Source organism: Theobroma cacao, chromosome 6, assembly GCF_053813885.1.
Source record: "Theobroma cacao isolate CCN51 chromosome 6, ASM5381388v1, whole genome shotgun sequence".
NCBI lineage: Eukaryota > Viridiplantae > Streptophyta > Magnoliopsida > Malvales > Malvaceae > Theobroma > Theobroma cacao.
Genome location: NC_142644.1, coordinates 29551791 through 29578057, shown reverse-complemented (window position 1 = coordinate 29578057; position 26267 = coordinate 29551791). Strand labels below are relative to the sequence as shown.

Genomic DNA, 26267 nt, shown 5'->3' with positions numbered 1-26267 from the left:
TTAATTGAAAATAGATAATAAAATTTTTATTATATTTATATGTTTAAGATACCTCAAATTTAATAGATGTGAAATTTTATAATCATCGTTGTAATTTTTGAAAATTTTTTTTAAAAAAATACTAAACATTTTTAACACACTTTTATTAATATTAACTTTAAACCCGATATCGATATCTATGTAATGGTTCAAGATAATTGATTATTGTATTCATTCAACTCTCTCTATTTAACATTCGAGACCGGGAAAATCTTAGTTTGAAGAATAAATGTTTACGAGGTAACAGCATTTTAGCAAAGACTATTATCATGTTGAATGCATGTTTTCAAGTAAAATAGTAGCAGTTGCAGCCCACAGGATTCAACCCTTCCTCTCCCAAATAAAATGAAGGGAGAACAAAAACAGGCGGCGATTATTCTCAACCACATCTTACGGTGCGAGGAATTTGCGTCAGTCCGGAGAGATTTTCCTTTCCTTCCAGTCAAAGATCAGAAAAGTGAGTCCCATGTTCGTCCAAGCATTTTTTGTTCCTTTTTGGGGTTTTTCCACGCAGGAAAAGAATTATCTGCTTGACTCCGGATTGTTCTTTCCTTCGGGTCAACATTGGGAAAGACATTCGTGCTGCGTTAATTCCAATTTCTACATACTCCCACTTGTTTCATACGTCTAGTGCCCAGCAGGGGAGAAGCAAGCTCAACGATACTTCTTGTTAGATTCGGACAAAGGAAAGAGAGGGAATCTGCTAGAGACCAACAACATACTCCCGCTGTATTATCACACCATGTTGAATTTAGTTCCACTTAAGTTTTTGGACAGTAAGGAGTGGATTCTCTAGCAGGAGATAGGCTTAATTTGGAGGCCAGCAAATTAGAATACCGTATGGTGTTCATCTTCTTGATAGTTCATTTGCTATGCATTTCTAAATAGTACGAGTATGCAATATGCAGGCAATGCAGAAAACATCATGTTTTACCTCAAATATTATATTTTCACTTACAAAGGCAGCTGATTGGACCGAGGGCGCTTCCCTTTTGCCCGAGTGGAACAAGCATGTCAATGTTTCAAACTTTAGGGAATCTAAACCTATTCATTTCTTGTTCTCATCCCTTCTTGGAGGCTCGAAAAGAAAATTCTAGTTACAGTAATGGTAAGCAACCTAAGTCGTCTTCTCAACAGAATTTACAAGATGGGACGGTAAACAATCAAGGCTGATTCGGAGAAACAGCTTGTCGGATCAAAGCAATCATTTGCTTCTTCTACATTTTGGTTTGATATTACATTCGCATCGTCAGGACTTCGTAAACTGCAACAACTAGACAAATTTACCAGAAAGCTATTTACAATCTGCAACGAGGAAATGAGGAGGATTAATGAACTGTAAAGTATACCTGCAAAGCATTACAAAGATAAACAAGGGCAGAGAGAAACATCAAACGAATGGGCAACCGTATCAGACAACTTTTCATGAGAGAATGAGAAACCTACCCAATAGGTTGACCATAAATTGGTCCTGAACCAATGGAGATAAGCAAAGCACCATCTTCTACAACTGATCAATCCAGCAAAGTCAAGACTCACTGGTAATTCTCGTGATCATCTACCACATATATTTGCAAGATAAGAAGTTGTCACATAACGGAGGAATCAAAATGAGCCCAGCTAATAAACATCTCATCAAAAGTATCATCTATACAACTCGAACCCAAGTTCCACCACACATAGGACATCCATGGGCCCAACGGCTGATCCACCAAGTCTCCCGTTCATTTTGACTACGCTGACTGGTTGAACCAGGTGAAGCAAAAGCTGAAGTCTGTCGCAAACATCTTATGCACTGCACCAAAAGCAGCCAAAATTACCAAAAAGATTAAAAGGAAGTTCATACAAGCAGGACAAAGATAAACGGATTCCAAACAAACAAGGATTAGGATATATCAGAATGAAACGTTTGTGCTCCAAGACTTATGTCATAGCTGACACAAAGATCATAGCAATTAATTAATATCTCTGAATGCATGTTTTACATAACAAAAGTTGTTCCTCCAAGTATCAGTCTAAGCTCTGTTATCTCAATGACGCCAACAATATTCAAAGTCATATTGAATCTTATGAGCAAACAAAACACTCCAAGAGTTGATGTGGTAAGCATTCCAACAAGTGAAAAGAAAAAAAAATGTTTTAAGAAGGCTTAATCTCAAACCTTGTACCAAACACCTTCAAGACCAGTCTTCCACACAGCTGTCACAACATCTCTTCGAGATCCCATTATACCAAGATACGCACCCAGGCCAACAGAAGTGTTTAAGCCAAATGCTGCATCTCTTTCAGACAGCCGGCGCTTCCTTGGCCACAGGGTTTGGGCTCCATAATAGCCATCAAAATTTTCCAAGGAGCTCATATCAATGGAGTCAATGGAATTACTTAGCCTAGGAGAATCATCTATTGGGCCCATATCCTCGGGATCAGACCATGGACCACCAAACATATTCCGTCTGTGCCACTCTTCAGATGGGGGATGCAATTCTAACTCACGCAGTAACAGACCAGCAGCATCTGCACCCCTAGGTCGAGGCATATTCTGCACAGAATTCAGAAAGAAGAGAACTTAGGAGATGATAAATATATGTTAATGAAAGGCAATTTGGAACTCTAAATAATTAGAACATCAAAGAGTAAGGACAACCAACATTAGCACCTTATGGCTACTCACACAATAACCTTTTGCTACCTTTTATTTATATTTTTTTACTTTTTCTAATAGTGGTTCCATTATGCTACTTAAAACTGCTTTTATTAACGTTACATATACAATATGCTCTGTAGATTCAGAAGGATTTGCAAAACACAAATTTAAATCCACATATTATTTGCTCTATCAGTATATATCACTAACTACAGACAGATATAAATCATGAGTTACTGTATTTATGAGCTGCCTAATAATTATTGGCAGCCAGCATTTCTGCAACTAGTTTTCCATAAAATTTGATGATAAAATCTGCATACCTGCATATGTGGGCCAAGAGATGCTTCCACTACCTCAGGCAATACTGTATAATTTCCATCAATGTAATGCAACCGCACCTGGATACTGCTGCTCCCCACCTGAGAAACTGGTAATGGGTGCGCTAGAGCAGCAGTACGCCTACAGAGATCCATAAGAATGAGGAAAAGGACCTTCACCTGCACAGCAACATATGAAGTTGATTATATCAAAGTATCATTGCAGGCTGCCATCATCAGTTCCTTAGAGCACAATCCTAAAAATTATTTGAGACTCCTGAACACACAATTACAACTAAGGCAAAACTTTCAGCATATCAACATTAAATTTCCAACAAGTTTCTCATTTATTCTAAGCAGAGACAACTACTGGTGGCAGTAGTATTAATGGAAGCAATAATAATATACAGTTACTACCTCCTCAAAAGTGTATCCTTGACCAGCATTCCCAGAGCCCATCTTTAACCGCCCAGCAGGACCTTCCTCAAACCCTTTAGCTCCAGGTACTACCTGTCCAGTTCTTGATCCCTGGGCTTCATCAGACCTAGTCATAGTTGTCGTTGGCTTAACAGAAACAGAATTGACCTCCTCCATCTTTCCAGGAGCCCCAGGCTGAGATTTTTGGTGATTTGCATCGGCAGTTCTTTGTGCACAGCGAGGATGCTGCGCTCGCCGAAAGAAAAAGCAGAAAAGTAGAAGTTGACATAATCTATGAAGGAAATGGCAGTCTCCAATGAGCCTAACAGCTGGTGTTCCAGGAAATGTTCCTGTGTTAATGCTTATCGGCATAAAGGTAGATGGACCACTTATGGTTGGAGTTGAATTGGCGACTCCATCGGTGGAGCTGCTAATCTTAGCAATAGCACCCTGTACCCAAGCTTGCATCTGTGTGCTTCCTGTTGAACTTGTGGTACCACTTTGACCAGCTGTAATATATGATACTATGGTTTAGGCTGATAAATACAGCAAATTTCAAACTACAAATCAAGAAGGGTTAAAAGACATGAAGGTCCTGAGAAATAAGCCCATTAATGCAAAAAAAGTACATTTTTTATTAATAAATTTTCAATATCAAAAGCCTGCTACATACTGACCCTGACTTGTTGCTGGAGTTGCTGAACTTTGGGTAGGACTTGCTACCATATTGCGGTTACTGCCAGAACCTGCATTAACAGCATGACTTGCCAATGTGCGACAGAAACTTGCATAACGCCGCAAACGTGTAATAAAATGTGAAGCCAGATCCAGAACAGCATCAACATAAGCCTGCATATTGTACCAACGATAGGAAGTATAAGCTAACTGAACAAGGGACAACCTCTCCACTGAAAGAAAATGCTTGTGATAAAGCGCAATAGAGTATTATAATATGCCAAGATATGAACTGTTTTGCTAGGGCTTAGTTCCTATCCAGAAAACGTGGTCAGAGACCGACCATATACCCCTTATGCAACACTCTAAAATAGTCAGTAATCTTATACGTGAAACACGGTAACGAAACAATAAAGACATATCATCAACACAATGGACAGTGGACATCATTTTGTTTCAAAAGATAAAATTTCAACAGGACTAAGGACTCAAAACATGTTAAGGCAAGTAAAATATAGAGACAATACCTGAATACTCGGAACAAGGGCTGGATCAACAGCCATTGCTTCAAGATCAATACTGGCTAATGTCTCACCAGATGCGTGCCATGGTTCTGATACTAGAGCTGAAGGATTTACCAAAGCTGATTCAATTCCTTTCCCTAGCATATCTAGCAACAGCCTTGCTTGCATATCTAGAACCATTGCCCTAACCTCTTGGGCATTTGTACCTTCAAGTAGCCTGCACTTTATCCTGTCCAGGCTCTGCAATGCATAAAGACAACCCAATAAACAGTAAAAAGAATCAATAAAAAATTTAATCAACTCTGCTTAAATAAAGGTGATATTGAATTTCCAACCCAAGCATTTGGAACAATCAGCCCTGACAACATCAAAGATTGAAGTTTCCTATTTCATCTGTTTTGCACCCTCCAAGCCAACATTTATATTCTAGCATCCCAGAAGGCGACAGAGTAAAACAGACAGGAGAAAATTTAGGCTATCTAAGCAGGGTTCCATTTTAAAGATACTGAAGGTGTCATAGCCTCATTAGATGATATTCTAGGCATTGTGTACTTTTTTCAGCTACAGAAAATATAAAAATGTCAAAGAACATGATCATCCAATGTGCATCACTTATTCAACCAAGTCCAAAATAATAATGATAATAATAATAATAATAATAATAAAACATTATAGTAAGCAACTATAGATAATTTCTTTTCTCCTTGTAATTGACAAATTCATAAAACAAGAACAAACAGTAATTAATCATGTAAAAGCAACTGAGAACCAGATAGTGCAATAATGAAGTTCAAGGAAACACATACAGGTCCATACTGTTGCCTGTGCTGAATAGAAGGGAGAGAATGAAAATCCGCATCTAAGACAGCAATCACACTGTTCAAAGAAACTGAAAAAACAAGCAAGAATTACAGGTGCCACTAATTAAGCATAGATGGTAGTGTAAAATGCAAACGTGAAGGAAATATGTAATTTGCACTTAGGTCAAAAAACAGTAACAAACAGTGAAAGCATGTTTACCAATGCCATCCTCAGCAGCACTTTGTGTACAGCCAACAGCGTCCCACCAATCAACTCCAACCAAAAGACTCCACCAGAACCTGCTCTAAGATGAAAGAAATTCAGTGTTACCGTGCTGTACATTAACAAAAAAAAGACCATCCAGTCAGTCCCTGAACAGACATTAGCTAATTCTGAAGATACCTCTCAGCTATAGCACGTTCCCAGGTTGATGAGTTAGCCTTTATTTCACTACTTGAAACAGCAGGAGGAAGAACACGAATTATCTTCAATATGGTACGGTCCTTGCTAGTGTCATGCCAAACAGAAGCTGAACAACAGCTTGTTGAAGAAAAGGCAGGAGCAGCAATCGCAGATCCAACATTAATCTGGTAGTTATCAACAGCAGTAAAATCTGGACCAGAAAAAATGTGGACTCCACCCCGAAGAAATGAAATAGCAATCTCACCACCATGAGCAGAATAAACAATTCGAGCCAGTGTTCTAACATCACTTGGCAGATCAAAGGGATCAAAACTGACTCTCTTTGCCTTCTCAGCACTCAAATCAGATGCTTTTCGAACATCAGGAGTTGGTCCTGCTGCAGCTGCTTGCTGAATCTTAAAGTCATTTGTAGGTGGTATGCTTGTGTCCACTTTAGAAACCCAAACCGTTTGCATAGGTGCTTGCCCACCAAAACTGGAGGAAGGGTTACCAAATATATGATGGATAACGACAGGCTGAAGAGATGACTCCCAACGTTGCACTCTCCACCCTGTGATTGTAGGACCCTCATCTGGATCATATGGGGACATGTATTGTCCTGCATATATGAAATCACTTATTCAGATTGATCTGCTCAATAAACACAATACAACAAAAACCAAATTAATAGCTGGTAAAAGAAGAACTATCTTATTCACAAACCAAGTATACCAACAGGCCAAAATAAGTATAGAATGGAATTATCAATTATTAGGCCAATAATCTAATGGATCACTTACTGCCTAAACATGCTGGTACAGGCCATAACCATGGCCCATCCAGTCTTATTTTCTCAATCACTAAGTAATGGGATCTTCGATGCTGTCTACAGCCTATTAAGTCGGCAGATTAACATCTCCAAAATGCCATCATAAGGATTAACAACTTAACAAACTAATTAATAAGCAAGATAATTCATGAAGCAGAAAGAACAAATTAACCAAACATTATAAACTATGTGTAAGCTCCATTATAGGAACAGCAAGAAGTTTCAAAGATTAACTTAAAAGACCAGACAAGTACCCTCAACAATAACAACAGCAATTACAGAACCACCACGAGTTGGATCAAAGGCAACTGCAGTTACTCCAGAGCCCCAAGTAGTGGTTGCTGCAGATTGTGCTGCAGCCTCAGGACTCACATATGCTGAGAAATTTGAAACCGGCGAGCAATGTAGTGAAGCAGCATCATTAAAATCTTGATCTGTTGACTTCTTCCCTTGCTTTGCTTCAGATATCAAATATTCTTGCCAACTAAATAAGTATGCAGCCAATGGGGCAAAACCTGCCCAGTTGGGTGGATTAACTGAAGGTGGGATCCCACTGCTTGTGCTGGTCTTTGCAGTTGCTTGAAATCCATTTCCAGGGCCAGGAGTAACCTCCCAGACAACAACAGTAGATGGGTTTACAATTGGAACACCTGCCACATGCATGGCACCACTGTCTGTTATTATAGCATCAGCAGCCATGATCCCACTAGGCCCAGCACCCAAAATTCCCTTGCTGGTGCAAAACCACTTTCGTGCTGTACTACCCTGAGTAGGAGGCCACTGAGACCAGTGAAGTTGAACAGACCCTGAAGAGAAGACAGAACAAACACAAAGAAAATTTGGCCACCTGGCTGAAAAGAATACATTTTTTCATCAGATACAAACAATGAGTTTTTATAACAATATTTAAAAAACAGAAAGAGCAGACCAACTGATGAGCTATACAGCCAATACTGTCATCATCAAAGAACACCAAAAGCAGTAGATCATCCTATAAATTAATCAACCTTAGATGTCCAGAATGTTTACAAATTTACTTCTTATGCTCAATCATGAAGAGAACATAATGCATATTTTGCAAATAATAAAAGTGTGAGCCAGACCTCAACTTTCTGGCAAGGTATGATACAAATACTTAATGAGGAGAAAGCAACAAACCTGAATTTTGAGATTGCTGGGAAAGAAATTTTTCCTCAAAAGTTGACTTTGAGTTTGCAGGATTACTGGATTTTGAGGAAAGCCACCTATACTGATTTTAAACAAATAAAGCAATAGTAAAAGTGATCAGACTGGCGCATCTATTTGCTTCGGGGGGTGAGATGAGACAAAACAGAGCACAAATGAGCAAAAGGTATCCGTTGAAAGAATCACAAAGAATATTAATAAGGGAACAACACAAAGAGCCCTCCATACTCAGCTTCTTCTCTCTTTTCTCTGAAGGCTTTAGTGATAGTGAGAGAAGTGCCATCACTATTATTTATACACATTATGAGAATTTTGAGCCAAGTTATTAGGACAACATAAAAAAAAATTGTACAAGTTACATGATAATTCACGCCCCAAAGATCATTTTTCCATATATCAGCTTTGCAGACATCAAAAATATTTACCAGAGACACCCCTGATAACCACTTCGTAACAACTGCTATATCCTGCCGCCATTCATGCTCACGCTGCCAGCAGCTAGCATCACGTACCAGATGAGCTGGCCCCTGCATTTACACATCAAATTTTAAGCCAAGGTAAGATCTTATGACCACAAATGAGTAAAAGTTAAGCCAAAATGACAAGTGACCAAAAGCTGAAAAAAAGCCATTGTAGTCACTATAACTAAGTCTGAAGTGGGGAAATAAGAAGAAATGCCACGTTAAGGACTTAAAAGGAGGTGACTTAAGTATTTGGAAGATGATGAGCTAGCTTACTTGGGATGGCTGAGTCCAGATGGTTATCCTCCCATGGAAGTTAGCTATCAATAAGGCACGAGGACAAGAAGTAGGTGACCATTCAATAAACTGAACAGAATCACGAGGAGAATCTGCAAGAAGTGCGCATGCAACAAATTATATACACAACTTTGCACCTGATATATTATATCAGTCAAAGCCGATACCTATAAGCAGACATGAGAATAACATCAATAACCATAAGCGTATTGACTAAAACAAAGATGTAAAAATACACACATACTAATCATCCTGCTTCCACTGATAAAAAGACCTTGCATAACCATATGGATTGATAAGCCATAAATCTAACAATATGAAAGTGACATTTTTGCACCACTACACGTGTCAAAATATTCATCATGGTCGTAAGACAATACTTTAAAACTATAACAGTAAGAGCTGCAAGGTGTAGATTTATGCTACCTGCTATGACATTGAACACCGCACACTCAGTTGGACGCTCTGGTATCACAATATGTATGGGAATCCAAAACGGTGGATTTGCATTAGAACTACAAGTAAAGAAAACAGTGAATTAATGCATTAGTTCGCCATCCATATATAAAATTCAGTCGCAAAAAATTTCTCCCGTTACAGCGTGTCTGGAATAAATGAGTTTAACAAAACGTTAACGGAATTCATCACAATTCCAAGGTTTGCTATGTTTGGAAAGCAAAAAAGCTTTCACAACAAACTCAAATTCCAAATAGTTCTATAGTTTACCCTAGGATCAAAGATAGCATAAAAGAATTCACGAGTAAGTTATCATTACCTCGGAATTCTAGCACAAGTTTCAGACGCACAAGCAATAGCATTCAACTTTCCACACCAAGCAACAGCACTGAAGTGACAAAGGGAAAAACAAAACATCGTAATGAAAAAGCCAAAAAAGAAAAAGAAGAAAATCGCAAAGTTGACAGTGAATTGAACTCCAATTCTGACCTAAAATTGCGACACAGTTCAGGGACACTCATTTTATGTTGCAAATTGGACCTCGGTTGTTTCAGGCGAATACAAAACACCGTAGCCGGATTAACCGAATCATCTTCCATCGGCGTATCCTCCGTTTTCTCCGATGAAGTAACAACCTCGTCTTCTCCAGTAACTGCAACCGGCTCAGGAGCAACCGGCCTATCCGGGCCCGTCTTAACGGTCGAGTCAACAACCGACTGGGTCACGGGCTCTTCCTCTGGGTCCTTGTTATTCCCCGAGCCCTGCTGCTGATTCATATCGAAGAAAAAACAAAACCCTAAATCCCCTTATTTATATAAAAGAAAAAGGGGCAAACAAATGTAAGAGAGAGAAAGAGAAATGCGAGTTGAGTGGTGCAAAAGTCGCAATTGAAGGTGACAGGTAGCACTGTAGAGACAGAGTGTGTGTTTGTTTTAGTGGGGTTAGTGTGGATTTGAGGTCAAGGGTTTGCGTGAGCAAACAAATCAAAAGAAAAGAAAAAATGAGAGTGTGGGAGAGAGAGAAGGGCGATTCCAGGTACTAAAGGAGTTTGGGTTGGGCGGTTGAGGTGTTACCGAGGTTGGGTTGGGCGGTTGGGTTTATAAATAGGGCAATGAAGAAATTGTTACAGCCTACATCCCTATGCCTAGCACAAACTCCTTTACCAGGTACTTTTTATTTTTTAGATATTAAAATTTAAATTTTATTAAATTATAAGATATTTGAATTTTATAATTATTTTAATAAAATTTAAAAATATCATCCGAATTCATATTTTAATATTTGAATTTATTAAATACTCATTTAGAGTTAGAGATAAACTAAATAATATATATCTTTAATTAATTAAAATAAATAAATATAATTCTTTTTTATATATTATTAAAAAATAATTTTGATTAAATTGACAAGACTATTAGTTATCCAAGAATATAGTTAAGGTTAAATGCATTTGGATTCATGATGTTCTTAATGTTCAAGTGAAAGGAACATATGACTGTGGATTTAAAAAGATGGTTATCAATATATTATAGTTAAATAGAAAAACTTGATAAAATGAAATGGAATTTTTTTTTTTCTGATTTTAACTTAAAAGGGAATATTTATTTCGATCAAAGCTGTTTCTTCTCCACATTTTGAAGTCTCTCAATGGTTTTGGTAGGGAAGTAAACTCTGTCAAGCTATTCGTGGTCTGTTCGGATTTATTCGATAGATTAGTTCAATGGTAATAAGTTAAGTTGAATTCGAATTTATAATATTTGACTTGAATGATTTATAACTTTTTTTAAATACTTATAAATAAAATAAAGTATATAATAATATTAATTTTTATATTTGAAAGTTTTATTTGAATTTGAAATCTATATTTGAGCTTAAATCCGTTTTTGAATTTATTTCTTAAATTAGTGATTAATCAAACCTAATAGAATCAAGTTTAAGTAATTTTATTATTTTTTGAATCAACTTCTTATATAAAAAATTAATATTAAATTGAGTTCGAATCTTGAATTTTTTAATTGAATCAAATTCGAGCTTAGTATTGTGTTAACTCAACTTGACTCAAACATTTATAATATATCTTTATTCATGATTTACATTTACCTATTTACTTGGTCTAACTAACTCGAAGAGAGAGCATAGATTATTAGATTCGACAAATATCTATTTGGATTGAAGTTGTTTATAAATTATAAACCAATGTCTCCAAATTTCAAAATCTCTATATCGATTTAGTAGGAAAGTAAACTTGTGACGTTATTCAAAAACAATTTAGATTAATTATTTAATAATTAATAAAATTTAATTCAATCATTATCGAAGTTTAATTTGAATTTATCAAAATATAAATTAAATGGAGTTTGAGTTTGATAAACTTTATAAATATTATAAATATTTATAAATAAAATAAAGTATATAATAATATTAGTTTTTTTATTTTAAAGTTTTATTTGAATTTTAGATTTAAATTCAATGTTGAATCATATTCGAATTTTTTTATTAAATTAATAATAATTAAATTTAATAAAATCAAATTTGAATAATTCTATTATTTTCTAAATCAAATTTGAATAATTATATATGCAAATTTATTATTATTATTTTTAGATCTGCATAATTAGGCGAAGAAAAGATTATTAGTAAGCTCTACAGTTGAAGATAAAACGACCCGAGCTCCTGGGGAACCTGGCAAATGCTAAAAGGGAAACCGCGAGAGCTCATTTCCATAACTTGGCATCTTGCTCTCTCACAGTGTCTCAAGTCTCAAGCCTCAATTTAGCAAAGAGAACAAAGGGCAAAATTCTGGGTTGCTCATAATTCTGAAAGCGTTAAGCCATGAGCACGACGCAACAAGGAACGCATTCCCTGGCATTCAGGGTGATGCGGCTTTGCAAGCCATCGTTCCACGTCGAACCTCCCTTCCGCCTGGACCCCGCCGACCTCTTTGTCGGCGAGGACATCTTCGACGATGCACTCGCCGCCTCTAACCTCCCTCCACTCTTGTCCAGCTACGTCAGTAAGTCTACGGACTCCTCCGATCTGACCTACGGCAACAGATTCCTCCTCCACCACCCCTCCGATGCCATGGGCTTCTCTGGCCTCCTCGTCCTCCCCCAAGCCTTCGGGTCTCATTGCATCCCTTTGTTTTTATTTTTGTTAATCGTTTTTTTAATTTCTTTTGATCTGATTGATTCTTCTTTTCCGGTTACATTAATAAAGGGCGATTTATTTGGGAGAGACATTCTGCAGCTATATTAGCATTAATAACAGCTCTAATTTTGAAGTTAGGGACGTTATTATTAAGGTCAGTCTGTTTAATTTGTTGCTTTTTGATGAATTTGCCGCAAGATTTAGCTGATGGCTACTGATTACCTGCTGCAATGATAATGTGTTTGAAACGACAGAAAATTTGATAACTTATTGACATTTTCTTTTGTAGTTTGGTAGGACCTGTTCTTTCCCCTCTTTAATTGAATTTGACTAAGCTTTTGTGTTACTAGCATTGAAATGCGAAAAGCCCCAGATAATGTGCTTCTCTTTAAGCTTGTTTTGATTATCTAAATTCAATATTTTTCTATTTACTTGTTTATCGTCTCCTTTGAGATAAGTGCCTAAATGACATTTTTCTTGCAAATTCATGCACACTTTTACACTCAAAAATATGTATTAATTTTATACAAAACATAAAGAAGTCTTCCGGTTATTATAGGCAGAAATTCAAACAGAAAGGCAGAGGATCCTCCTCTTGGATACATCAAAATCACCTGTTGAATCAATACGTGCAGGCGGGCGTTATGATTTCATTGTGGAGCATGATGTCAAGGAACTTGGAGCTCATACGTATGTAATATCTTAGAGAACTGTTTTGCTGTCTCATATGATTGCTTTCATTAATTACTTTCCTCTAACTTGACCGTGATGTGTTGCATGACAAAATTTTAGGCTGGTTTGCACTGCATTATACAATGATGGTGATGGCGAACGAAAATATCTTCCACAGTTTTTCAAGTTCATTGTTGCAAACCCACTATCAGTTAGGACAAAGGTACCATCCCATGCCTTAAGAAAAGAATAAAATAAATCTAATGTACATGCTGCCCCTGGCGAGCACCAGAGGCATTTGTTACTTCTACTTTGTTCTTTTATTTTCTCTCTTTCTCGGCCTTTGTTATACTTTTCCATTCAAAATTGTAATGTTTCTTGTCTCTGTTGTGCAGGTCCGTGTTGTCAAGGTAGGTTGAGATTGACTTGAATTCTCTTATGTAAGTTTATAAGGCCCAGATATTCATGCTGCTACTGTTGATTCTTTTTCTAAAATGCAAAGTATAGAAATAGAAGGGTAAATATGCTTAAATGAAGTTGATATCAAATCAATTCCTAAAAGTTTTCTTTTACATCCTCTGTTTTATCCCACCTTCATGAGCATCATGGGAGGGCAAGGGCTACCCTCCATTATTTAGCCCAACCTCTGAGTTTTCTTATATATATTTCTCTTTTGGTGTTTCTCATTTGTGGCATTAGAAGCAAGGTGGGTGTGCCAAATGTGTGTCTTTCCTTCTGCTGCAAATCAGTTTCTGCAATATGTAAAACTACCATCTTATGATTGGAGTTCCTCTTTTGGTTTTATAATTGTTGGTCCATGACAAGTTTAGCCCATAGTAGCGCCAATACTATGACCATTGTCTTATCATCTGCATTATTAATTGTAAAAGCTGTGAGCCAACTTTGGCTTTCAATCTGTGCCATCAAATCACATCCTTCCTGTAATGTATCAGGAAACTACCTATTTAGAGGCTTGCATAGAGAATCATACAAAATCAAACCTTTATATGGACCAAGTTGAGTTCGAACCTGCTCCGCATTGGAGTGCCACAGCACTAAAAGCTGATGAACTCCATCCTGCAGATAATCCGCCAACTGGGTAAGTAGTGGATATATCATTTTGATTATTTTATTGTTAGCAGCTTGTCTGTGCAGTGCTTTGAAGTTCTAGTTATTTTTCTCTTTGATTTTTTAAGCTAAAGCTAATATAGTCTTTTCTTCTTTATTGATAATCATTCACTGGCAGAGAGATCTTTAAGCAACCTATTCTTATCAGATCTGGCGGGGGGGTTTACAATTACCTTTATCAATTGAAATCGTCTTCAGATGGTTCTGCACAAGTGAAAGTAGAGGGGACTAATATTCTAGGTAAATTTCAGATAACATGGCGTACAAATTTGGGTGAACCTGGCCGCTTGCAAACACAGCAAATTCTTGGCAATGTAAGTTAAGCATTCTTACAAATTTAAAAGACCCAGTTTCATATTCTCTATTGTCAAATCTGTATTGAACAAATTTCCTTTTTCTTAAAAAAGAAAGGAAAAACACTGTTGAATTCTTTATGTTCTGTTTATTGTAAGAGTTTGAGAATTACATTAATTTCAAAAAGAAAAATATGAATTATCAAACTCATTCTGATATGTTTTTCCTCTTCAGCCCATCACATGCAAAGAGATCGAGTTGCAAATTCTGGAGATTCCATCTCTAATCAATTTGGATCGGCCCTTTTCAGTATGTATAATTAGAGGCTTTTCTTTTTGCATTTGGGCAAAACTTCTAGTTAAGTTTTTGCCCATCCTAACGTCAAAACTTTAGAGCACTGCAATCAAATTCCGCCTGCCCAAGAATTTCTTCCTTTGCTTTGTTCAGCTTAATCTTGAAGTGTTTTTTGAGTAAGTTTATTGACTTTTAAGTGACTTAATCACTGGTTTGCAGGTACACCTAAATCTCACAAACCATACTGATAGAGAGTTGGGCCCATTTGAGGTTTGGTTATCGCAAAATAGTGCACACCAGGAGAAGATTGTTATGATTAATGGACTTCAGACTATGGTATTTGATTGAATTGACTTCTAACATTATTTTAGCTAATTTTGGCCTACAATATCACGTTTTCTAGCAGCATATATACCTAAAGCTTTCCTCTGTAGGGAGAGGTAGAGAGAAAGATAAATATGTTTAGGTCTTGAGACTTATATTTTAAGAACAGATTGATGAAGAGAGATATGTGGTAGGTGCTGGCTAAAGTGATAAGTCACACCACATAACATGTTTACATGAAAGGTATGGTAGGAATTGTTTTGAAATTTGCATTCTTAGAGTTTTTTGATGAAGAGGGAGATGTGGTTGTTGGCATGTAAAGTAATCTAGCCAGTCTGCATGAGAAGTATGTATGAAAGGTGTAGTGGTAATTTCAGTCCATGTAATTAGGTCATGACAACTGAGGATCACTTAAACCTGGCCCATCAACCCAAAAGTAATGGGATAATGTTTCTTTTATAGTTGTATTTATTTGTTCATTTATTTTTTTACTTTAGTTAGCATGAGGGACTTTGTACAGTTATGAGGTAGTTGAATGCCTTGTGCAATGTTGAACCTCAAGCATGACTTAGATGACTTGCTTTGGTTTGTCTTCTAACAAGATTATTAGTATCTTAACAGCATAAATAAATTTTAGTTATAATGCTTTTTTTTTCCTTGTTCTTTTTCTTATTTACTGTGATAGTCTTATTGACACTTCTGTGCAGGCATTACCGCAGGTGGAGGCATCTGGTTCCACTGATTTCCATCTGGTATGAAGAATATTTCTGGACCATACAATCTCAATCAGTTTGTTTTAACTATGGCTTCAGCCTGGACTTGAACATGCAATCACTTAGTATCAAATGGAAGCTATCGTATTATTTGATACTGATTGTTCTACTTCTTCTCCCTTGTATAAATTTCTGAAAATGCAGTGAATACTGTTCACCAGTTGTGCTGCTACTCCATCTGCAGCTTCTTGACAAGCTGTGTTTCTGTTTATGTTTTCACTCCATTTATAATTTCTGGGTTCTTTGCATGTGCAGAATCTGATTGCAACTAAAGTTGGAGTCCAGAAAATTAGTGGAATTACGGTGTCTGACACAAGAGATAAGAAAACTTATGACTCATTGCCAGATGTGGAGGTTGGTTTCATATTCATTCTAATATATTTTCTTGCCATCTCAAATTGGTAATATCAGTTTTAAGATGTATATTACTGGTTCATTTCTGTTGTATCTTTTCATTGCATTGCAGATCTTTGTGGAGTCAGATTGAATTATCAAGTAGTTCTGATTGGCTAGGCTTCCTGAAGGTTGATTTATGTTACGAATTACTAGGAGAATCATTCCTCAACTGAGCAAAAGATGCTTTGGTGTGTAAGGTCACTGGCATTGATTAGATTGAGCAGCGATGAAGCAGCAAGCTAGTTCATTTTGTACCATTGCCTGTGATCAATTGCAAGGGTGTCTTTCCGCCATCTTTTTCTATGACTTGCATTCCCTGCATGAAAGGGCAGATGGCCTCCTTGAAATATGCCTGTTTCCATCACTTCCGAGGAATCAAATCCAGATCTACGCAGTCTGTTCATGATAGACACTTCCATATTTGTTCCTTGTCATACATTAGGATGTCAGCAAGCTTTATGTTTAGTCTACAGAACACAGATGTACTTGATTAAATTGTGAAATTAAGTTAAAAGAGCTGGAAAATAGCCGGTTTTTCAGGTGATTCTCGCAACACTGTTTTTCCAGCATATTAAATTTGAATTGGCAATACCCTTAGTTTGAATTGCTAGATTGTGTCATGAGTCATTATAAACCAATGTGTATCTACTCTATTGCATTGAAGTGTTGATGTACCTGAAACAAACAAGCGTTAATGCTTTAAAAACAAACCTGTTTCCCATCCGTCCCTCCTACAGATATGACTGAGATATCTTCAATATGCTTGTTCTTGAATCACACTTCTAAGTTGAGGAAAGGGGAAACCTACTTGCTAATCAGCGAATTCCCTTTTTTTTTTTTTTTTTGCATTTTATTTATCAAACATGCCTTTTCATGTTCACAAGGCACTTTTTTACAGTGGCGAAGTCAGTTCCGACTGACCTAGGAAAAATCAAAAACAAGGAATAAAGCCAAGAAAAACACAAAAATCAGAAGGAATACAATTGTGGGTCATGAGTGAAAATATGATTCAAGCTGTGGAGCCTCGCAGCGCCCAGTTGGCTTCGCTGCCCACGCGCGGCATGCTGCTTATTCTTGACTGAACATCGGCCTTGAAGTCGGCACCGCACATCACCCCTTCGCTATCAATTCTTGGCATTGCCTTCATTTCGCTCCTTGGATGCTCAAAACTCATCAATCCTTGCTCGCTGTGGAACATACACCCTGCTGGAAATGGTGCAAATGATTTAGCACAGCTTTCTTTTATGACCTTCAAGTTGTCTGAAACAACCACAGATCCATCAGCTGCAATACCCCAGAAGAGGTTAACCGCTTCATCTGCACCCTACACACCAGTAAATTATAAAACTTGTAAGAATATAGACAGTTGAAATCATCCCAATTTTTTCTTTTTCTTTTTTTTTGTTTTATGAGCTTGGAAGAAGATCTTACCAATGCAGCAAATACACTTCCAGCCTTGCCATCATAGACCACAAATCCATAGCTTCCTTCAAGATCCTTGAGGACCTGATGGGCTGGGTAGGGGCCACGGTCCCGGAGGGTCCTGTATGCCTCGATGATAAACATTGCCTCGTTTGTGCCTTTTGACAGACCATACTGCCTGAGAAGGCTGCAAAGGTTGTTCAGACTTCCTAAGAAGATGCAGTATATTTCATCCACTCCACAAAACAACCTGCAAATTTTTCATCAGACCCAACAACTTTTGATCAGAAACATTAAACAAAAAAAGGGGGGTTTGTTCTGGTGTAATTAATGTGCATATAAGGGAACAGAAAGAGATACCTTTGGTAAGTGGTGCAAGAATTCTGTTGTGGAACATAAGCTAAGGAAGCTGCAGCTCCGAAGCCAATAGAGAATGCATTGTTGGGATTTGCAGAGAGAAAATCCTCGAGGATTTCCACCGGAAGCTTAGGCTTCCTAGATGAACTGACCGAAGCTGGACTGTGCAGTTCCTTCGGTGGGTTCACTAACCCTTTGTTGAATATTGCCAACATTTCTTGTTCCTCAATCAAACTAGAAATTCTCTTCTTTAAAGAGATCGGAGATTGATTCAAACCAAAAATAACACAGGTTGCTTGAGAACTTGAGAGAGTAAACTAAAGAAAGACCAAATGGGATATTGAAAAACGCCGTGATCCGTGGGTTATATATAATTGAGGGGAGAGCCTTGATAACGTGGCAACATTATCCAAAACTCGACAACCGATGCTTAGATTACACGTCAAGATCTGAAGGTAGATTGTTCCACAACCGCTTCTCCAGTGTCCTTGTTTTTCTTTTTCTTCTTTAAGATGTTAAATTATTTCGCAAAAGAGACAGGAACGTGGTGGTTTGGATTTTGCTATCTATATTTAAGAATCTTAAAGCTTACAGATTATTGTAAAATGAGCTTGGCCAATGATCAGGTGGGACATTAGGAGGGAACTTTTTTTAATTTATGCTTTCCTTTCAAATCCCACACCTTTTCCATAGAAATTTTAAATTTAATTATTTTACAACTGTTACAGAACATTGAATCAACGAAATGAAATAATAACATCGAATTGTTGCTATAAGGTTTAATTCATTGAAATTGAATATATTAATAATCGTATTAATTTATACGATTGGTTTAAGAATATGATTTAAATAAATGTAAAAAAATATATTTAACTTCTTATAATTTAATCATTAAATTATAATGAAAATAATAATTATAATTAATTAATACAAATTTAGTACTGCTATTATTATAATTTTTTCTTTTCCCCCTCGCTTTTTATTTTTTTTTCTCTCTTTCTCTCCAATTCACCAGCGATAGAATCTGGTTCCGAAAAGCCTCTATTTTTCTCTTTCCTTATTTCTTCTTTTCTTATAACTTAACCTTTGATAAATTTGTAAAAAATAATCATGAAACTAAATAAAAATTAACTATTTTATTCTATTCCTTAACAAGACAAAATAATGACATGGGAGTATCTAAAATAATTATTTCACATATTTAATGAATAATTTCATAATCAAGAATTACCATTTTAATTCATTTTTTGAATCGAATTATAAAAATAATCATCAAAATAAAAAATTATTAATCATGTGTAATTTAAAGTCCAAAAATTTGCATATGTGTATATAGACTTGCAAATTTACATATTAATCTTCATTATGCTTTATAATTATTTACATCATATAAATAAATTAAAAAATATCAAATTATATTAATTATTTAGAAACCGTCAAACTTTTTTTATGGGATGATAACTTGATAAGCACTTGCCTATTTTAATGTTGTTTTGGATAGTACCTTAGTGGGTAGAAGGGAATCAAGGAATCTGCCTAACGCGCTTATCCACAGCCACGAATTAAAAAGAAAGTGTGACGATGAATCCAGTCAGCACATTATTTCCGACGCTGACTTTCAAGGCTGTCTGGTGGCGACAGGACGAGCAATCGACATTCCACGTATGCAAACCAGACGGTCAAACAATTCCAGGACCTTGTAATCCAACTATGACGCGGTCCTTAGCCGGCCCTCTCCAGGTCCTAAGTCCAACAAGCCCCGGCTCGGTCCAAATGAACCAAGCCCATCTTCTGAACTAGGCTTAGCCTGGATCCCTGTTCTTATTAAAACAGAAATAGGCCCGAAATGTTTTGTTATCAACTCGCTGTGTTGGGTCTGAGTCCGGCAGCTTTCCTTTCAAATGGGTCCAAATTGATCAATTTGTTCTGGTACTTAGAAGTATAAATGGCTGTGTTGCTTGAAAGCCTAAAAGGAATACTAATTAATATTAACAAAACATTTCTTATATGTTTCCTTCATCTTTTTGTTCTCTTACTTGAACTAAATAGCAATAAACAGAGCACAACTTAACATGTTCAAAGGGAGTCCCAAAAGAAAAACCAACGACATCACAGAAATCAAACTAGTGCCTTATAAGCACTTTTTATATTAAAGATTACTACATTATATTAGGTAATATCTTTTCCTAACGCATTGAAATTTATCATATTAATTGTTAATTACTATATTTAATACCAAAACTTTATCATTAAACATGTTAACTAGTATTTAATAACACCGGTTAAGTTGTTATTTAAAGAAAGAAATTTATAATTAATGCATTTGTCTCCTCTTGAATTTAATAAAAAAACAGTGCAAAAATACAACTATCTTTTCTAAACTAACCATCCTTAACTATAAGCATCTAATAATCGAACTCTAGTAGCTTAAAAATGGTATTTTAACTAATCATAAAAAGTACTTTAAAAAAATCATTAACAAATCTTAAAAATCCTAACTTTTTTTATTTTTAGAAAATAATCACTATTTACTATATTAAAAATTTGTTATCATCAATAACTCGATTTAAAATAAAATGATTATTAGTATCGAGTCAATTTCGAACGAATTATTGTATTTTATTTTGTTACGTTTAATTATTCGTATAAAATTATACAAAAAGATGCAAAATCTTGCATCTCTTAGCATTATTGATAAGAATATGGTAAAAAATATGAGTTTTTATTGTTAACTTGTCATGTTCTTGATCTTTCATTTTTAGGGAGTCATTTGGATAATGATTCGAACATTCAACAAATTGATTGATGGCGATGAGCCTACCAGTATTAGCCATTTCCTGTGTTTTCTCCTTGGCAAATTCAATCATCCTTAGAAGATCAAAGACAATAGCATTCGCCGGTTTGAGATACGTGGAACATTGTTCTAACGTCAGTACGGATTGAGTACAGTTACGTGTACGCGGTGGGACAGCGACTTGTTTGTCTTCACGTTGTAATAGATCCTACCGATGGATATTCTTTTATCTAAGTGAAACCGAACGCGTCTTAAGCGCGGAAGGTGATGACTGATTGCTATCTACACGTGTCCTTAATCCGACAGGTAGCATGGACACTCCGTGTACTCCCCATTCCTCTTTGTTGTGGTCTTTGTAACCAGGCTCGTCTCGTTAGATTTTCAGGGACCACAATTCAGTCCAGTTTAGTTAACGTCAGCGCTGACGCAGCAAGGGATCGGGTTGCTCCTTGCCCATGGCACCCGTTTTCTACAGGTGAGGCCTTTAACTATTTTTGGCCGCCAAAAATAGAAAAATAATACTAATTAATATCCACATTCGACCAATGCTTCAACACGATTGGATATAATAACTGTACAGTAAAATGGAACAAATAGTTTGGATTAAACTCATGTGAAATCCAATTCAAAGTTGCAAAATAATTAATAATCCTAAATATTATTTTCTAAATAGGATTATGTTTTGAACTTGAAAATAAACACGAAATGTATTATTCAAATTCAAAACTATTCAATAAAAAAATTTGATTTGATACCTTTAATTCTCACTTATACTTAGGATTGAGCAAAATTGGATTGACAAGGAATAATCCATTGAATTAATTGAATTTTGATTAAATCGATTCGATTATTTTCATTTCAATTTAAAATTAATTAAAGGTATCAATTTTTTAATATATTTGAATTAAATTTTAATACCCAAAGTTTATAATCGGACCGGCCAAATAATTCGATCATTAATAATACACTTTTAAATATACTTTAATATTTTTAACAATAATATCTTTATAAATTTTTAACAATAATTAAATAGTAAATTTTAACCTTTGTTCTAGTTCCTCAAAATATCAATTGGTTTTATTCATTCATATCTTAAGAGAATCCTCACATTTCTTTTTGTCATTTTCCCTTATTAATTCTTGATGTGATTTTCGTAAAAGAAAACCTGCCGGAATTTAGTGGATATATCTATAATATGGAATTTGATGGTTGGATGCAATGAACATGTTGAATGTGGTAAAGAATAAAGATCGGTTAAATGTCAATTTTAATAAGGGCTGTACGTTGCATCTTATTGGAAAATATTGGGCAAAGGCTGTACGTCGCTCAAGTGGCTTAACCCTTGACGATCCTCAATATAGTCAAAATTTCATCACATTACACTAGAAAATTTTGTAATCCATAATAAAAAAACTTAGGTCATTTTTCATGCGGCAATGTGTGGTCTCTTTCAACCTTCATGTAAGTTAATTTTTTTGGACCCTTATGAATGAATGTTTTCCCCAATTTGTAAGAGAATATATATATAAACTTTCTGTCCTTTGTAATTAAATTATGACCTTTAAAAATTTAGGAAAATAGAGTATTATAATATCCGATAATTACAACACATACGGATATAGATAAGATATGAAAGTTTAGTAAAAAATAATAAAAAATCATATCTCAAAATATTTATATATATTAACTTTTTTAAAAGTTGGCCTTTTTTTAAAAAAAGAAAAGAAAAGTAACACTTTTTGTTCTCCAAATTAAATTTAATATTTTTTAAATTTTGGATTTATTATTTGAGATTTAAGTTAGGCAGATGCATATACACATATGACAAGACCATGTTGACAAACTAATTATGATAGGCTCTTGACGCACTTTTTCCAATTGAATTCCAGCATTCCACAGATATCACCTCAGAAGAATTAGGCCAAAGTTATATTTTTGACAAATGACCTTTAACTTTTTCCTCTCGAATGGGAAGAATTTGGAAAAAGCAGCCTGCCCAGGTTGAACCCGGGACTTGTCTTTAATGTAGTTGGTAAAAGAAATGAAATGACCGGCACGACCATGGGGTTTTTTCTGCATTTAGATTAGAAAATTGATGTATTTTCATTGAACTCGGGGTTTGGAGTCGACGGCTAGTAATAGATAAGGCAGCCTAAAACTCTAGGTTGTGGCTGTGGCTCAAGTTCACAGAGCTTTTAAAGCATTAATGAAGACTGAAGAGAAGGTCTTTCACTTGCACACCAGTCGGCAAAACCAACAGATATTCCCAAATATACCCGCCAGATCGCATTAATGGAATTCAATTGACAAAGGAGCATCCCCCAAGCGTTTTGGAGAAAGCAAATCAAATTTGCTGTTGGAATTTATCAGGCTTTGAAAATATCTCCCTGCAAGGAAAAGGACAGCTCGTCCGTACATAAAAGCTTAACATGAATTCTGTTCACATATCTTTCTCTGGTACGATTCTATGCTGCTGAAAGATCCCAAGTTACATTAATTTCTGGACGTCGAGAGGGATAGTAAACGACCTGGCTGTTTACTACCTGCTCTCGGCTGCGCAAGTTAGGCTTAAGCTTGCTTGGTCTGGTATTAATATATAATTTTAGACTTGACAATTTTATATACGGCACCAGATAAGTTTAATTAATTATAATAGTTAATTAATTATAATTATAAAAATTTCTTAGTTCCAATTATATAATTTGGTTATAATAAATAGATTAAAATTGCAAGCTTTCAAATCATACTTCTGTAATATAAAAAGTTATTTTTCTAAATGACATTAAAAAATAAATATTGTATTATATATAATATTGTAATAAAAAGTTATACAAATTATGATAAGAATGGCCGAAATTTATACAACGAAATAAACCCATTATTTTTAACTTATAAATTATTTTGAAGGACAAAGTCTACTTATATTTTTTAGATTTTTAAGTTTGTTACATGAATATGATTTTTTTTTTCAATTAACATTAAGAATTTTTTTTCACGATTAACATCATGTAGATAATTTATATTCTTACAAATGATTAAGTAAAATACCTTTTACTATGAACAAATAGATTAACTTTGAATTGAAAATATTTTGCTAATTTTATAATGTAAATTAACATATTAATTTTTTAGAAGAATAGAAATTATTCACAATTATATTAATTAAAAAACTACAAATATCATTTTAGAAAAGTTAAAATTAGAAGAGAGGTAGATAAAATTTACCCTATTTATAGTAAGAAATTATGAATGGTTAACCATATTCACCAACAATAACCAACCAAAAAAAGTTTATCAATTGGTCAATAATGTTCGGTTTAAAGAGAATTAACACACTAGCCTTTTCACTTGCCTTAACCTTCCAAGAAAAACTGCTTAATTAAACAATAATTTACCAAGACAAGTTGCCAACCAAACCCAAGCTGGCCCAATTTAAAATCTCTTTCACCAGTTACCATAGCTTTGCATTAAGAAAATGGAAAGACAAATCAATCAGAGTCTCCCGATTTCTGATTTTCGAAGCAACACAATCTTCATAGCTGTAAACGGTTCTAATTCGGGCCCCACTCTCACTACAACCCATACCCGTTTCAAATATTATTACCCGGCTGACCGGGTATTCCCGGTTACTAACTTCCTATAAATATCACATGCGCCCACCGAAGTTCCCTCCAGCTCTTTAGTTTTGTGGAAGTCATCACCGTCCCTTCACACCGTGAAAACTTCATCGCCTCCATTTCTCTAGAAACATCCATTTAAAGAACAAGCTCTCTCATTTCTCTCCGGTCGTGCATGGCAGTGAGTTTATTGGAGCGTGAAGTATCCGACCTATGCCTTGGAAAGCCTGCGCTGAGGTCCCTCTCTATCTCCGCGACGGTTGGCCACGCGTTGTCGGTTTTGAAAAGATTCGGGGACAACTATATTAGCGTTTGGAACTGCGATCATCGTCATCTGCCGGACGCCGACAAGACTGACGCCGGTTTTGAGGAGTGTCGTTGTGTAGGCAAAGTTTGCATGGTGGATATCATTTGCTTTTTGTGTAAGGAAGAAAACCTGTCGAACCCTGGGACAGCCCTTCAGGCTCCAGTTTCTGTCCTAATTCCTAAGGTTCCTGGCCTTATCAGACATTTAGAACCTAACGCAAGGTTGGTTTTTTTATTTTTTTTGTATGGGTCAATGACGCGTTTTTGTTTTTCTGTTTCAGTTTTTATTTGAATCATTCAAATATATCAGTTTCTTAAGATATGGTAAAGCACACCATACGTTAATCTAATTAAATTCTTGTTTAATTTTTCAGCTTGGTGGAGGCTATGGATCTGATTCTGGAAGGCGCCCAGAATCTTGTGATACCATTGGAAAGCGGCACCACGAATTCCAGGAAAAAGCTTCTCCAGATAACTCTTTCTAATTCAACCCTTCACAACAACCGCGAATATTGTTGGCTCACTCAAGAAGATATAATCCGTTACCTTCTCAATTCCATTGGCCTTTTCAGCCCCACCCCTGTCAATCCGATCAACTCCCTTAACATCATCGACACCCAGAACATCCTGGCCGTCCATTATGATGACCCGGCTTCTTTGGCCTTACCCTTCATTGCTCAGTCCCTTGAGATGCAAACGTCCGTTGCTATCGTCGACACTGACGGCAAGTTGATCGGCGAAATTTCGCCTTTCACGTTGAATTCTTGTGGGGAGGATGTGGCGGCTGCCATTGCTACCCTTTCAGCTGGCGATTTGATGGCTTATATAGACTGCGGTGGACGGCCGGAGGACTTAATTCAGTTGGTGAAAGAGAGGTTGCAGGAGAGAAATCTAGAGCAAGCTTTGGAATTGATGGAAGAAGATTCAGGGATCTCGTCGGGAGCTTCGTTTTCATCATCGTATTCATCTTCGTCGGATGAGGAGTTTGGGGTGGGGAGGGGTGGGAGGTTAGGAGGGTATTCAGCTAGATTGGTGAGGAGATCAGAGGCGATTGTGTGTTATCCATGGAGCTCGTTGGTGGCAGTGATGATTCAGGCACTTGCACACCGTGTAAGTTACGTGTGGGTTGTCGAAGACGATGGAACCTTAGCTGGGATTGTCACCTTTGCGGGAATGATGAAAGTTTTCCGGGAACGATTGAGGTCTATGGCTTAGGATTAGTGTAGAAAGATCCAGAACATAACACCAGAAAACACAAAGAAAATCCATAATTGAACCTATATTTGGTGGTTATGATCCAATGTATAAATTCAGGGAGATTCAGAACCTTAAAAAGACAATCAAGCTGAAGTAATTGATTTAATGGAGAAATATTTATGAGTTAAATGAAACGAATTTTAGCTTAGGAGTTTCAAGGCCTGTTATATTTGGAAGATACATGACATCCTCTCTTTCAGACCTCTTAACAAAGGCATGCTGTCTATAGATCGGTTTTGAATCATTTAGACATTGTCCTGTGGTCGGCACGGACCTTGAAGAAATGTCAACTTCTACAAGACTAGAATATACTAGATATCCAATCAGTTTTACTATTATATTGTAGTATTCTTGCAGAATAAGCATTAACCAGAAGTCTGACTATATGTTGGAAATGAATAAAGAGCAATCAAACTTGAGAAAACATATCAACAAA

General features: G+C 36.0%; 4 protein-coding genes across 9 annotated transcripts; 2 read left to right on the top strand and 2 right to left on the bottom strand.

Moving 5' to 3' along the window:
- Positions 1 to 942: 942 nt before the first annotated feature.
- Positions 943 to 10099, bottom strand: SFR6 (sensitive to freezing 6). 5 transcript variants are annotated; one of them, XM_018123191.2, is made up of 17 exons: positions 9540 to 10099; positions 9370 to 9438; positions 9021 to 9109; positions 8574 to 8686; positions 8262 to 8363; positions 7810 to 7900; positions 6906 to 7502; positions 5823 to 6441; positions 5640 to 5719; positions 5426 to 5508; positions 4623 to 4859; positions 4098 to 4269; positions 3421 to 3929; positions 3007 to 3183; positions 2201 to 2578; positions 1389 to 1834; positions 943 to 1303 (listed from the first exon to the last, which is right to left on the bottom strand). In XM_018123191.2, the coding sequence occupies exons 1-16, from the start codon at positions 9824 to 9826 to the stop codon at positions 1688 to 1690; spliced, it is 3750 nt and encodes a 1249-aa protein (XP_017978680.2). In that variant the 5' UTR covers positions 9827 to 10099; the 3' UTR covers positions 943 to 1303; positions 1389 to 1687. The 5 variants fall into 5 exon arrangements, with proteins under 5 accessions (XP_017978680.2, XP_088663726.1, XP_088663725.1 ...); XM_088807600.1 differs by having other exon boundaries at positions 943 to 1388; positions 1486 to 1834; XM_088807599.1 differs by having other exon boundaries at positions 943 to 1344; positions 1486 to 1834.
- Positions 10100 to 11695: 1596 nt separating this feature from the next.
- On the top strand, positions 11696 to 16682 carry LOC18596878 (trafficking protein particle complex subunit-like protein). Of its 2 annotated transcripts, XM_007025609.3 has the most exons (12): positions 11699 to 12172; positions 12267 to 12351; positions 12757 to 12887; positions 12990 to 13092; positions 13265 to 13279; positions 13823 to 13968; positions 14116 to 14311; positions 14526 to 14600; positions 14805 to 14921; positions 15617 to 15661; positions 15938 to 16036; positions 16149 to 16682. In XM_007025609.3, the coding sequence occupies exons 1-12, from the start codon at positions 11883 to 11885 to the stop codon at positions 16167 to 16169; spliced, it is 1323 nt and encodes a 440-aa protein (XP_007025671.3). In that variant the 5' UTR covers positions 11699 to 11882; the 3' UTR covers positions 16170 to 16682. The 2 variants fall into 2 exon arrangements, with proteins under 2 accessions (XP_088663729.1, XP_007025671.3); XM_088807603.1 differs by lacking the exons at positions 15938 to 16036; positions 16149 to 16682 and having other exon boundaries at positions 11696 to 12172; positions 15595 to 15661.
- A 183-nt stretch (positions 16683 to 16865) lies between these two features.
- LOC18596877 (stem-specific protein TSJT1-like) lies at positions 16866 to 18204 on the bottom strand. Its single transcript, XM_007025608.3, has 3 exons — positions 17861 to 18204; positions 17510 to 17750; positions 16866 to 17402 (listed from the first exon to the last, which is right to left on the bottom strand). The coding sequence occupies exons 1-3, from the start codon at positions 18070 to 18072 to the stop codon at positions 17088 to 17090; spliced, it is 768 nt and encodes a 255-aa protein (XP_007025670.3). The 5' UTR covers positions 18073 to 18204; the 3' UTR covers positions 16866 to 17087.
- A 6109-nt stretch (positions 18205 to 24313) lies between these two features.
- On the top strand, positions 24314 to 26169 carry LOC18596875 (CBS domain-containing protein CBSX5-like). The gene is made up of 2 exons (XM_007025606.3): positions 24314 to 24796; positions 24949 to 26169. Exons 1-2 carry the CDS (start codon positions 24444 to 24446, stop codon positions 25787 to 25789), a joined length of 1194 nt encoding a protein of 397 aa, XP_007025668.3. The 5' UTR covers positions 24314 to 24443; the 3' UTR covers positions 25790 to 26169.
- Positions 26170 to 26267: the final 98 nt, after the last annotated feature.